The 13,779-nt window shown below is 42.1% G+C and overlaps 1 protein-coding gene across 6 annotated transcripts in view; it reads left to right on the top strand.

The window, feature by feature from the left end:
- NINL (ninein like) overlaps nucleotides 1-13,779 on the top strand; it is a 156,430-nt gene that overhangs the window by 65,937 nt on the left and 76,714 nt on the right. For all 6 annotated transcript variants that reach the window (XM_045077584.1, XM_004781242.3, XM_045077583.1 and 3 more), the window contains exon 2: nucleotides 7,506-7,699. In XM_045077584.1, the coding sequence (XP_044933519.1) occupies nucleotides 7,517-7,699 (183 nt within the window). In that variant the 5' untranslated portion in view covers nucleotides 7,506-7,516. The remainder of the gene's footprint in view (nucleotides 1-7,505; nucleotides 7,700-13,779) is intronic.

Raw genomic sequence — 13,779 nt, forward strand, 5'->3', positions numbered from 1 at the left:
ATCTCTTCAAGACAATTGCCCATTTTTTAATGGGGTCACTTATTTTTTGTTATTGAGTTGTAAGAATTCTTTATATGTTCTAGTTACTAACCTTCTATCAGATATGGTTGACAATTACTTTCTCCCATTCACTATATAAACTGCTTTTCACTGTTGACTTTTTTCTTCAATGTGCAGAAGTTAAGTTTGATATAGTACCATCTGCCTATTTTTGCTTTTGTTGTCTGTGCTTTTGTAAGGAACCATTCCCAAATCTAACATCATGAAATTTTTCCTCTGTGTTTTCTTTTTAGAGTATTAGAGTTTTATAGTTGTAGATCTTAATTTAGATCTTGAATCTATTGTCAGTTTTTTGTGTATAGTATAAGGTAAGGGTCAAATTCATTCTTTTGCATGTGGATATCCTGTTTTTGCAACACTATTTATAGAAGAGACAGTCTTTTCCTTGCCATATGGTCTCATCTCCTTACTGTTTATTTATGTAAAGATTTTATTTATTTATTTATTTGAGAGAGAACAAGTGGGGAGGTGAGGGAGGAGCAGGCTTCGCACTGAGCAGGGATCCTGATGCAAGGCTTGATTCTAGGACCCCAAGATCATGACCCAAGCCAAAGGCAGATGCTTAACTGATTCAGCCACCTAGTCACCCCTCCTTCCTATTTAGATATACTTTATGGAAGATTTCCTTCTGTGTCTTCCAGTCTTGCCACTGGATTTTTTTTTACAACTATAATATGTCAGTGTCCCAGAAACCTCCCTTGGTGTCCTTATCATTCCTTTGTCTAGCACTCTCGTTTCTTTGATAACTTTAAATGATTTTCCTTTATGTCCTTCTGGATATTCATTTCTCTTTCTGTGTGTTGGGTGGTGGGGTAAGGCGTGTGCACTTCTTGGGTCTCCCCTCCTGCAAACATCACCTCCCCATTCACTACCTCCAGATTACAGCAAATGAGGGGTATATGTGTGAACATCAGAATTTTGAGGCCCCCATTCAGGTTTCTTTACTACTTCTGTCATTCTGTGGTCTTGTCACGCCAGCCCTTTCCTGAGACACTTAAACGTAGGGGAAGACATGCAACTCTTCATGACCCTGCACTGGCAGGCTAGACCTATGCCTGGGCCATGCTTTCCAGCTGAAGGTGGCTTTGCAGTTCTTCCAAGCCTTCTTGACCAGTGTTGCCTTCTGTTTCACCACTTAGGTTTGTTATGTGGTATTGCAGAAGCTGCAGAAAGACTCCTCCCACATCTTGGAATGGGAGGAGGGCAAATTCCACAAGGTGTACAGGAATAGAGGCAGTGCCTCCTTTTCCCCTTTGTTTTGAAAACAGGGCTGGACATCATCCTTGGTGGGGGGTTAGGAAATGTCTTAACAGATTGTGAGTGAAAGATCTTTTTTGTCCGACTGGTAGAGCTGCTGTGCCTGAATCACACCATTCCCACCTGGCTGGTAGATGAAGCACCTGCTCTCTTGGGGCAGTGGCTCAGATTCACAGGGATGAGGGAAATGAGAGGAAAGGAATGTTTCTGAATGGCCGAGAACTCTACTGTGCATTGAGCAGAACAAAGTGTAACCCAGGTGACATGGGGTTGAGTGTGTGGGCCCCTCCCCTGCATCCACCCATTCGTGGAGGCATGTGGACAGACCAGTAAGTTCTCTCACTAGGAGGGCTAGCTTGTCATTGCTTCTGGGAGGACCCCTCTGAGCTCTTTACCCTTCAGCTCCCACATCTGAATTCTGCCCAATCCTGGAATCCTGGGGCAGGAGATCAGACAGGGAGGCCACAGGTTTGACAGGTCCAGTGTGATGTGGGAACACGTGCGGGTTTGCTGGGCCTTGATCTCCCTGTTATCTCCTCTGTGACAGTCCAGGTACTGGGAAGGTTCTTAAACTTACCTGGCCTCCTGAGAAATGCCCCCATCACCTGGGTGAATGCTCTAGAGAGTGCTCCCTTCTCTCCCCCTGCTTTGTATCTCCTCCTACGTCTGACCTGTACTGGAGGAGCCTAGGATGTGGCAGCCCTGAGATTAAGTGGACCCATAATGCTGGTGACCTCCCCTTTGAGATTGCTAAATTGCAGCATCCTGTATTGCTCTTGCTTAAATGGACTCATCAGAGAATGTCTAGCATAAAAGGGCAAACCTAAAACATTTCAGGCATTTGATAGTGTGCACAACAGACCTGCCCTGAGGTCAGCTCTGGGAATGTAGGAGGTGCTGCTGGAACCCTTCTTGAGTGCCTGTCTGTCTGCCTTGTGGCCTAGAGAGCAGATGGGGTGTGGAGCTTGGGGGGACTATGCCAGTCACTCCCTCCTGCTCATGGGTCACTGGATGGCAACCTGGTGGCGTGTGCATTTGGCCTGTTTCCCATTTACATTTTCTTGATTTTCTTCTGACCCCCTAAGGTCCTGCTTTGCCCTCACTGCCCTTTATTGTTACTGATATGTTTTCCCTTGGAAGATATGTGGCCTCTCAGAAGGGTTCTCTAGAAGCTGTTTCATAAGCTGGCATGTGGGGGAGACCTAAAAGCCTACCAGACACTGCACCAGCCTCGCTGTAGACAGAGGGGACTGTTCTACTTCCCTGAAATGTGCTTCTGGCACTCAGCCTTCTGTGAGGGCTTGGTCCCTGTTTTCAGGACCTGAATCCATTAGTGTTTTACTGAGGGCAGGTTTTCTTTGCATTCTCACCCCATAGGCTCATTGTGAGTACACTGGATGTTCTGCTGTGAGCTGACGAAGATGGGGGCCTGATGCTGTGGGAGCAGGGGCTTTTGGAAGAGGTTATGCTGCTCTCCCCAAAACTGGGGCCCTGCTGGCCTGCTAAGTCTGTGGGCTTTTTAGTTCTATAGAAGCTCCTCCTGTTCTGTGGAAATCCCCACCCAGGCTCAAAAGTGTGCATGTGTGCTCCCAGAGTAGATGAGGTAGAAGCAGCCTGGGCCTCCAGAGACAGCTCCAGACTTGGTGGGGCCTGGAGACCTTTGAAGATGAGCTGCAAACACAGCTCCTGTGGGTGATGAGGAAGGAGCTGCCTGCCACCCTTCTTTTTAAGTCTTGTTGCCTCTCTGGTGCCTGCAGTCTTGGTACTTGTTTTTTCTTTGTGCTGCTCTGTGTTTTAGCAAGGCTTTGGGATGTGGTGGGCTGTGGACCACCTTTTCACTAGGGGGAGACTCACCACCAGTGGGCCTTCCACACACAGCCTACACCTCCATGGGCAGCCAGGGCGCTTCTGCCCCCAGATTGAGACTCTCTTCCATTGTCTGTGTAGAAAGGGAAAGCTGCAACTCAACAGGAACTTAAATTCCTGTGGTGGAGAGAGAGCCCATCCACCCAGAGTGATGTGGATGCAGGACTTGTCTAGGCTGTGGATGCCAGGACTATGGCTGGGAAAGGAAGATGCTTCTTCTCTTCTTGCTCTGCCCCTGAGAAAACAGCCAAGTTTGCCTTCTCCAGGGACACTCCTGCACTGCCCGGGGCATGCTCCACAGAACATGGCTTCATTTAGTCCCTTCTGGACTCATGAAGATGCCCCATGGGGTGTTTGCTGAGGAAGGTTTTGTAAGAGATAACCCTGGAGATACCCTGTGTCTCTAAAACAGCCCTTGGGTAAGCTGTGTTACATCTCTGCACAGAAGAGCACAAGAGCATATAGTCATTTTTTTAAATGGAGAAGGCATGGAATGATCTCTCAGATGTTGTATATTTTTTAAAAGTTGTAAAATAGGGGTGCCTGGTGGCTCAGTGGGTTAAATCCTCTGCCTTCAGCTCAGGTCATGATCCCAGGGTCCTGGGATTGAGCCCCGCATCAGGCTCTCTGCTCAGCCGGGAGCCTGCTTCCTCCGCTCTTTCTCTCTGCCTCTCTGCCTACTTGTGATCTCTGTCAAATAAATTAAAAAAAAAATCATAAAAAAATAAAAGTTGTAAAATAATATGTATGGTGTTACACTTATGTAAAAATATGCATGTCTATGTGTGTTGTGTATGTATACATATTCCTTGTAGACTTGGGAATAATTTCAAACCTACACTCTAAGCAACGTTTACCTCTGGGAGTGGGGTTGGGCTTTTGTTTTGCTTTGTTTTTGTTTTCTTTATATACTTTTAATTGCTTGAATTGGTTATAACTAAAGGTAAATAGAAGAAATGGAAGATTTGCTCATGATTTGCAGAGGTGGTGGGGGAGGGGGTATTGTTTGTAAGTAGGGCAACAGGAGGAGAGCTTGGGGTTGGGGGAGCATCAGGGAGATGTGGGTGTGGTAGGTTCTGTAGTCAGGGCTCCCTAGTCACTCCTTACCTTCCTCATCCCGATTTCTCTACCCTCTTTAATATACTGAATTTTGCCACTTGTCTTTCTCACTGTTATATTCTCCTATCTGTTTACTTGTGGCTTATCAGAAACTAGCATTGGCAAATTGTATTATATGTAGCTCACCACAGCTGGCTGTTGTCCACAAAAGGATGCAGCTCCCAACTCTGGGTGGGGACTCATCTGGGATGAGAAGCTTGACAGATGTCGAGTTAGGAAGCTCATTTAGTTTTCTGATTTATCCTTCATGTTTTTACATGTATATCTGTGTTTCTCGATGTTGTCTCTAATCATCTCAAAGCAGTCTGGGATAGGAGCATGTGTGTGTTCCCAGGTCCAGCTCTCCTTGCCATTTTTCCACTTCCCCGTGCTCCTGCTGAAGTGCTCGTGTAATTTGATGAGTGGATAGGGCAGGCTTGTTCTCCCTTTACTCCTGCACCCAACCTGAGGCCAGGAGCTGGTGTACTCATCCTCAGAGTAGACACTGGCAGTCTTTACACCTGATCAGCAGGTGTTCAGTCAGTCAGGAGCTCAGGGGAGGCAGTTCGCCTTTTAAGAACATGGTAAAACATCACAATGAAGATTCTATTCAAAGTGAGTTTTTTTTTTTTTTTTACTGACATTCATTGATTCTGTTGTTTTCCTGAGTAAAGTGATACTCTGGGCTTGGGGGGTTGATGTGAACAGATTCCAGTCCCTCATATAGTTTTTGTGCTGAGGGAGACTTCCCTACCCACATGGGTGATGGTGGTCAAATGGTGTTGACATTAAAAATTATATCTTTGGGGCACCTGGGTGGCTCAGTGTGTAAGGGTCCGACTCTTGATTTCGGCTCAGGTCATGATCTCAGGCTCTTGAGATCCAGCCCTGTATCAGCCTCCACAATGGCTGTGGAGCCTGCTTAGGATTCTCTGTCACCCCCCCCCTCCCCCTGCATTCCCCCCGCCTACATGCTTGCTCTCTCTCTCTCTTTTAGGAAGAATTATATCTTTATTTAATTGGCATTTAGTGTGCAGTCTGTTATTAGTAAGAGATGTTGCTTCATTGTTTCATGTTTATAAATTAATTATTTGATTATTAATGAGCTTGATCAGTTTTCCATGCTTGTTTACTTATCATATTTCCTCTTTTCAGAGTTGTCCATGATCTGTGTCTGTGTCATTTACTTGTCAGAACAGTCCAGTATTGACAAGTTCATATGGTTCATCCTAATTCCTTTAGGACTTAAGTGTTTTTCATGATTTAGCGACATTTTTCTAGTTATGCAGTGTTTCACTTTCTGTACCAATTTTTCAGAAATATAAAAATGTAGAAAATGGAAATGTGTAATATCATAAAATCATCTCTTATCACTTTGGTGTAGTTTTTTCCTCCCTACTTCCTTTCCTCCCTCCCTTCCTTCTGCCTTCTTTTCTTCTCGTCTTGTTTCCTCTTCTTTTCTCTTCTCTTCTTCTCTTGCCTTCCTTCCTTCCTTCCTCCCACAGAATTGCAGAAGTCTCTTGATAGAACTGTTCTAGATATAAATGAATATGTGAACTGACTAGTATGTATACTAGCTATTATTATTATAAAGTTTTTATCCTGCCTTGATATTTTATCAATTGCATCTCCTGTCCTGTTAAGTATTCTTAAAAAATGTGTTTTTTAAGCCTGTTGAATCTTCTGCCATATAATTATGCTGTAACTTAGCAAGCTATTTCCTTTCATTGGACATTTTATTTTCTTTTATTTATTTTCTTTTATGTCTTTGTCTGTAGCTCTGTTTCCCAAAGCTATAAGAATTTCTGTAAGGAATTTTATGTACATGAAATAAATAGGTAAGATAATACAATTATTTAAAAAATTTCTTGGCAAATGTGAAAAGTCTAGAATGTCTGGAAGGCATTTACTTGTCACTTTCTCAGCAACATGTGAAAGACCCTTCTTATGATATCCTCAGCTAACACTGGGGGGGGGTTATTCTTGATAATTTGTCAGTGACAAATAGTATCTTTGTTTTCATTTGGATATTTTTTGATGTGAACAGATATTTTTAGAACTTTTTAGAAGTTATTAACCATATATTTTTCTTTTTTTTTTTTAAAGATTTTATTTATTTATTTGTCAGACAGAGATCACAAATAGGCAGAGAGGCAGGCAGAGAGACAGGAGGAAGCAGGCTCCCTGCACAGCACAGAGACCGATGTAGGGCTCGATCCCAGGACCCTGAGATCATGACCTGAGCCGAAGGCAGAGGCTTAACCCACTGAGCCACCCAGGCTCCCCTGTTTTTCTTCTTTTGTGATTAATCAACATCAATAAATTTTATTGTAGTTTCCATTTTTTATTAAAAATTTGGTAAAATTTATTTACATTTTTCCTTTTTAATATTTGTAACTGAATACTAATAAGGGAAAAATACCATAAGGGAAATTAGAGTGTATATATATATGTATATATACTTGCCAAAATATTCATAATTTGGGGGGAATAATTTTAGCTCTCTATTTTACATTTACCTCTTTTTTCTGATTATTCTACAATAGATAATTTTTAAATTTCTTTTCTTTTTTTTTTTTTTAAGATTTTATTTATTTATTTGACAGAGAGAGACACAGCAAGGGAGGAAACACAAGCAGGGGGAATGGGAGAGGGAGAAGCAGGCTTCCCACTGAGCAGAGAGCCTGATGCGGGGGTCGATCCCAGGACCCTGGAATCATGACCTGAGCCAAAGGCAGGTGTTTAATGACTGAGCCACCTGGGTGCTCCCTAGATAATTTTTAAAAAATTTCTTTAAAAGATTTATTTATTTAAAAGAGAGAGAGAAGGCAGGTGGAGGGGCAGAGGACAAGTAGACTCTCCATTGAGCAGGGAGCCTGCCATGGGGCTTGGTCACAGGACCCTGAAATCATGACCTGAAATGAAATCAATAGTTGAATGATTAACTGAGCCACTCAGGTGCCCCAATAATAGATATTTATCTTAAAGAACAAAGAGATTCTGGGGTTTGTGAACGGGGACTGGCTCCCTGGTCACATGCTTCTGGCCTCTCCTACAGAGGCCTCACATAAAACTGAGAGCACCTTGGATGCCTTTTCCCCTGTGCCCAGCCCCTACCTGCACCTGGGCCACCTTGCTGGGGCTCATCAGAGCAGTGAAAGAATGTGTGAGGTATGGCAGTAAGAGTGTACTCTTGATTTTCTTTTTTCCCCTGGCATGTCCAGCTTGCTATGGGATGGACGAAGAAGAAGAGAACCACTATGTTTCACAGCTCAGGGAAGTCTACAGCAGCTGTGACACAACAGGGACAGGCTTTCTGGACCGGGAGGAACTGACCCAGCTCTGCCTCAAGCTGCATCTGGAAAAGCAGCTGCCCATCCTTCTGCAAACACTTCTTGGAAATGACCACTTTGCCAGGGTGGGTATTTTACTTCATTCTTATAAAGAAAAGCAAAGAGTACTGTAGTTAACTGCAGGCATTTGAGAAATATCAGTGGACTAAAGACACACCAGAGTAGAGTTACTAGAAACTTGAACAGCGCTTTTCCTTCTGGGGACTCCTCCACTGAAGCAAGAGTTTCCTTCAGATTACTTTTTTTTGAAAGCATAGTTACTTCCAGAGTTTGGTTTGGTTTAGTTTGTCCAGAAAGATGTTTGAGAGATTTTTTGGGTGTCAGGCATGGGGTGGAAGGCTGTATGGGTGGGAGGCAGGTGATTCACAAAAATAAAAGGATCTGTGGGCAGATGACACACTGGATGCCTTGAAGTGCCTTGAAGGCATGTTGTCCAGTAAAATGACAAAGCTTGCAATTCTTTCTAGCAGCTAGACAAAGCAAGTGCACACCACTGCTGCAGGAACAAAAGATACCTATATTCAGAGGTGTCCTGTGATTTCATCTAGGCCAGATAGAAAGTACTCTATCTCTGCTCCTTTTCACTAGGAAATTGAAGATCATCCAGAACGGTGAGCTAGAACCTAGACCACAACTTGCTTTCCTGACAGAAATACTAAAAAGTACCTCCCGCCTTGTCCCTACTGCTTAATTATGTCTAGATATTAACTTGTGTCATAGAAGCAGTGTTGGTCGTCTTAACTTTGAAGAAAGAGGTTGTTGTTGTTGTTGTTGTTTTTCCTGCCACAGAAATCAATGAAACTGTTTTTATTATCAAGTGAGAAAAAAAATCCAGCTTGCAGATATTTTTGAATTGGCTCTTGGACAAAAACAAATGAAGAAAACCAAGGAAAAAAACCCTCACTGCTGGTACAGGGAGAAAGTCCAGATGAACTGTACCTCTTGTTACTTCCCAATGCCTGTCAGTAGGATAATGTTACTCCCTCTTAGGGAGCTCTGCCTCAATTAAGCTGACCACACCCATTCTCTGTTTCTTTTTACTCTACTCCTGCCTTTTGGTTTTTTTGTGTTGTTGTTGTTTTTAAGAACTTAAGAGTCAGGTGTATTTTTTAAAATATATTTTTAAAGATTTTATTTATTTATTTGAGAGAGAGAGAGAGCTAGAGAGAGAAAAAGAGCACACACACACACACAGAGGGAGAGAGAGAAGCAGACTACTCATGAGCAGGGAGCCTGACTTGGGGCTCAATCCCAGGACCCCCAGGATCATACTTAACTGACTGAGCCACTCAGGCGCCCCAGGTGTATTTTTTTTTAGGGATTTACTTATTCATTTGCGGGGTGGGGCGGGCAGAGGGAGAGGGAAGGAGAGTCAAGCAGACTCTGTGCTGAGCACAGAGCTAATGCAGGGTTTGATGTCAGATCAGGATCTGAGCTGAAACCAGGTATCAGCCACTTAACTGACTGTAGCACCCAGGAGCCCCAAATCAGGTGTACTTTTTATAATGTTCAAACATCATAAAAAACATACATTGTGAAAATCAGCACTCTGGTTATTCAAGCAGTATAAACAGATGATCTGGTTTTCTTGGTTATTTTTGGTAGTTGAGAAAATTCAAAACCAAAAGAATAACTTTGGGGTTCATATTCAGATGGGAGGTTCTGCTGATTGAACAGATCACCTCATTCCCAAGCCTTACCCTGCTTTGTTTTGTATGTGCAGAAGTGGTATAACATTTACTGATTTTTTTTTATTGACATATAATGTATTATCTGTTTCAGGGGTACAGGTCCATGATTCATCAGTCTTACACAATACACAGAACTATACCCTCCCCAGTGTCCATCACCCACCTACCCTATCCCCCTAACCCCCTCCCCTCCAGCAACCGTAGTACAACATTTAGAAACTTCACATTGGGGCCCTTGGATGGCTCAGTTGGCCAAGTATCTGCCTTTGGCTCAGGTCATGATCCCAGGGTCCTGGGATCGAGTCCCACATTGGGCTCTGCTTCTCCCTCTGTCTCTCCCCTTGGCTTGTACTCTCTCTTTCGCTTACTCTCTCTCTCTCTCTTTCTCAAATAAATGAATAAAATCTTTTAAAAAGAAACATCAAATTATGATAGAAAAAAAAAGTTTAGTATTGGAACATCAGTAAGGAGAAAAAATCTAGTTGGAATTGAGATTTCTGGCCTCCCCCACATCACATGTATCCCATAAAGCAGTTCCTTTGAGTTGTAATCCTTCTGGGAGGCTGGAAGTTTCTCCATACTTTTATGGGGAGGTGTGTTAGAAGGAGAGATAAGACAGTCATAAGCAAGGACAAGAGCCTGAACTTTTCTGATGAATGGTGGCACGTGGAAAAGCTCTGTGGATGTTCATCCATCTTTGTGTCTGTCCCAACTCCATTCTCTTACAGCCATGATTTCTGTTTCCAAAAAGCAAGTCAGGTGTTGAGTAAATCAAGAAATAGCTTTGCTTCCATTAGTGCTCTTGAGTCTGACTTGAAGTTGTCCCCCCTTCCCTCTCTGTAACATTTCAAGAGCAGTGCCCACACCACCTGATGCCTCTAGGGACCTGCTCCACCCTACACTTTATACCATCTCCTCTGTGATAGTGCTCATGATGGATTATTTCTGCTGTCAGAGTTTTTATTGTTCCTCTGCCTCATCCCACAGAAAGGACATAGCTCACAGAGCCACCACTTAGGTGAAACCTTCTATAGGTGTTTTAGGGGAAGCTGGTGTCAAGCCATAAATATCCAGATAGTTGTCACCATTTTCTACAACAGAAACCAAATGGTGGAGATTTCAGGAGATTTCAGAGAAAAATCAAGAGAAATCTTTTATCCAGGAGAATTGATTGGCTTTTCAGTTCAAGTATCACACATCCAGTTTCCTTGTAGAAACTAACGTATATGACATCATGTAAATGTTGGTCATTGATACTTCAATTCAGTTACAAAAATGAAGGACAATATTAATTTGAATTAAAAAGATAATGTTTTAATTCATTGAAGTATGCTCATTTTTAATTCCTATTTCCTGTTAAAGAAACATTATCAAGGTCTGGTTTCAGGCCAGAAATTAATGTGGCCCAAGATTCCTGTGGAGTGTGGGAAATTCCCATGTGCATTTTATGTTATGTTCTCATGTTTCTTTATTAGTGGCAAGGATCTTACCTTTAGTATTTTAAATTTGGTTAGAAAGAGAATTTTACTCTCAAAAAATAATTATTTTTTAAATTGAAATATAGTTGACATACAATGTTACAGTAGTTTTAGATGTATACCATAGTGATTAGAAAAGTATATATGTTATGCTATGCTCACCACAGGTGTAACTACCATCTGTCACCATATATTACTACAATATCATCAATTATATTCTCTATGCTTTGCCTTTTATCCTCGTGAGTTACTCATTCCATGACTGGAAGCCTATATCTCCAACTTTCCTTCAACATTTTGTCCATCCTCCTACTACTTCTTTGGCAACCATCAGTCAATTTGTTCTCTGTATTTTTGAGTCTGTTTTTGATTTTTGTTTGTTTATTCATTTGTTTTATTTTTTAGATTCTATTTTTTAGATGACCATAAGTGAAAAAGTGAAATCCTATGGCATTTGTCTTTCTGTACTTACTTCACTTAGCATAATACCCTCTGGGTCCATTCATGTTGACACAGATGATAAGATCTCATCCTTTCTTATGACTGAGCAGTATTCCTTTGTATACATATATCACATTTTCCTTATCCATTGTCTCTTGACAGACACTTGGGCTGCTTCTGTATCTTTGCTGTTGTAAATAATACTACTATAAACATAGGGGTGCATATACTTGAAAAAAAATTCTTAACATAGTGTTACTGATAATAATTTTAAAGTTGAAAGTGATTGCCAATCACAGGGCCTAACCTCTGTTTGTGATGAGTGAGTGTGAGATTATACAGAGATGACGGTGTGTCCTTTTTGGTGAAGCACCTGAATATTGTGGGTTTATTCTTCCCCCTTTATTGAGCTATGAAGGAAGAAAACTCAGAAACACAAGAATAGTCAGAATAATATCAGATAGGGGCACCTGGGTGGCTCAGTTGTTTAAGTATCTGCCTTTGGCTCAGGTAATGATCCCAGGGCCCTAGGATGGAGCTCCATGGCAGGCTCCCTGCTCAGCAAGGGGTCTGTTTCTCCCTCTCCCTCTCCTTCCACCCCTCCCCCTGCTCATGTTTTCTCTCAATATTTCTGTCTCTCTCTCAAATAAATAAAATCTTTAAGAAAAAACAATAGTATCAGGTAAAATGGCAACACACTTGGCCATCAGATCCCACTACTGTTTAGTGGTTGGAAGAAAATCAGATGATAAGTATTATCAAAGACAAAAGAAATCTAAGATTAGATCAAGCAAACTTGTCATTTCATTTTGCTTCCATATATTGAACAAGTATTTTTTTTTAAGATTTTATTTATTTATTTGTCAGAGAGAGCACAACCAAGAGGAGTGTCAGGCAGAGAGAGAAGCAGGCTCACCACTGAGCAGGGAGCCCCATGAGGGACTCCATCCCAGGATCCTGGGTTTATGACCTGAGCCAAAGGCAGACGCTCAACTGACTGAGCCACCCAGGCGTCCCTTCAACAGGTATTTTTGAGCACTTAATATGTGCTATGCAACATGCAGAAGCTAGGAACGTGATAATCGATGAAATATCATGTATATCTTCATATGAAATGAAGTCTATGCAAGATATTCATTCTAGTATTGATTTTAATAGCAAAAGATTGGGAAAAACCTTTTAAATATGAGATTGCTTAAATAAATTCTGCTAGATCCATCTGATGAAATTTATGCAGTCCTAAAAAAGTATGAATAGGCTTCAGACATTCTGGTAGTAGCAGGTTAGCACACTCAGGCTGACCTTCCAGTGAGGGCTACTGAAAAAGCTGAACAAAATCATAAAAACAAAGATCTTGAAAATGGTAAAGAGGAAATAAGTCAGTGAAGAATTACTGGTCTAAAAATCTGTAAGTCACACACTGAGAGGAGGTTCAGTCCAGCACACAAAACCCCATTATTGCTGAGAAACTGAAATTGATGTGGTCTTTGGGACCTCAGAGGACCAGGGAAATCTATGTCAAAACACAGGTTGAGGGGTGCCTGGGTGGCTCAGTTAGGTGTGTGCTTTCAGCTCAGGCCATGATCCAGGGTTCCTGGGATCCAGCCCCACATTAGGCTTCCTGCTCACTGGGAGTCTGCTTCTCCTTTTACTCCCTGGAGCAAAGGATTCTCACCCAAGGTAGAGAATCTGATAAACTAGCCCCCAGTTTAAGGAAGGATCTGAAACAGCCATTGTGCTTTTTGCTATCGGGGCTTGTCACCTCTCAGTGGTCTAGATAAACCTCATTTAGCTAAAGGTGGTCCTGGTCAGGTGGTGCCCTGAGGCATCTGGCAAAAGCAAACAAAAGTCTTCTCTTAAGAAGTGCCAGGATTCAAGACCTGTAATTATCCCCATCTAATAGTCAAATACAATAACCAGCTGCAATCAAGGATAACCAGCACACAAATAACACAGGATGAGCAAGAACCAGGAAAATCAACAGGCAGCAGAGGCAAACACACAGCTTGTAAGGTAGTGGAATTACTGCAAACAAAATATAAAACAACTGTTGTGACTAACTGTGTTAGGAGTTTTTTTCAAAGCTTGAAAATACCTATAGGAAAGAGGGAACTCTAAGAAATGATAAATCTGAACAAAAAACTGAATAAAATTTTTTAAGGTTTTATTTATTTATTTGACAGACAGAGATCACAAGTAGGCAGAGAGGCAGGCAGAGAGAGAGAGAAGGGGGAGGAAACAGGCTTACAGAGCAGAGAGCCCGATGTGGGGCTCGATTCCAGGACTCTGGGATCACCGAATAAAACTTTTAGAATCAAATAGTGTGATGGCCAAAATCAAATAGTGTAATGCAAGAGTTTTAACAGCTCTTTAAGCAAATTAGACACAGTCAAGGAGAGCATTCAGTAACTGGGACCATTCAGAATACAGCACAAAGATATAACAAAAGGTAAAGGTAGAATGAGAAGGTCCAACCTTCCAACATTCCTTTATTTGGAATCCCAGGAGGAAAGGAGTGAATGAGGTGGGGCATTA

This window comes from Mustela putorius, unplaced genomic scaffold (genome assembly GCF_011764305.1).
Source record: "Mustela putorius furo isolate JIRA1106 unplaced genomic scaffold, ASM1176430v1.1 tig00000224_pilon_pilon_pilon, whole genome shotgun sequence".
NCBI lineage: Eukaryota > Metazoa > Chordata > Mammalia > Carnivora > Mustelidae > Mustela > Mustela putorius.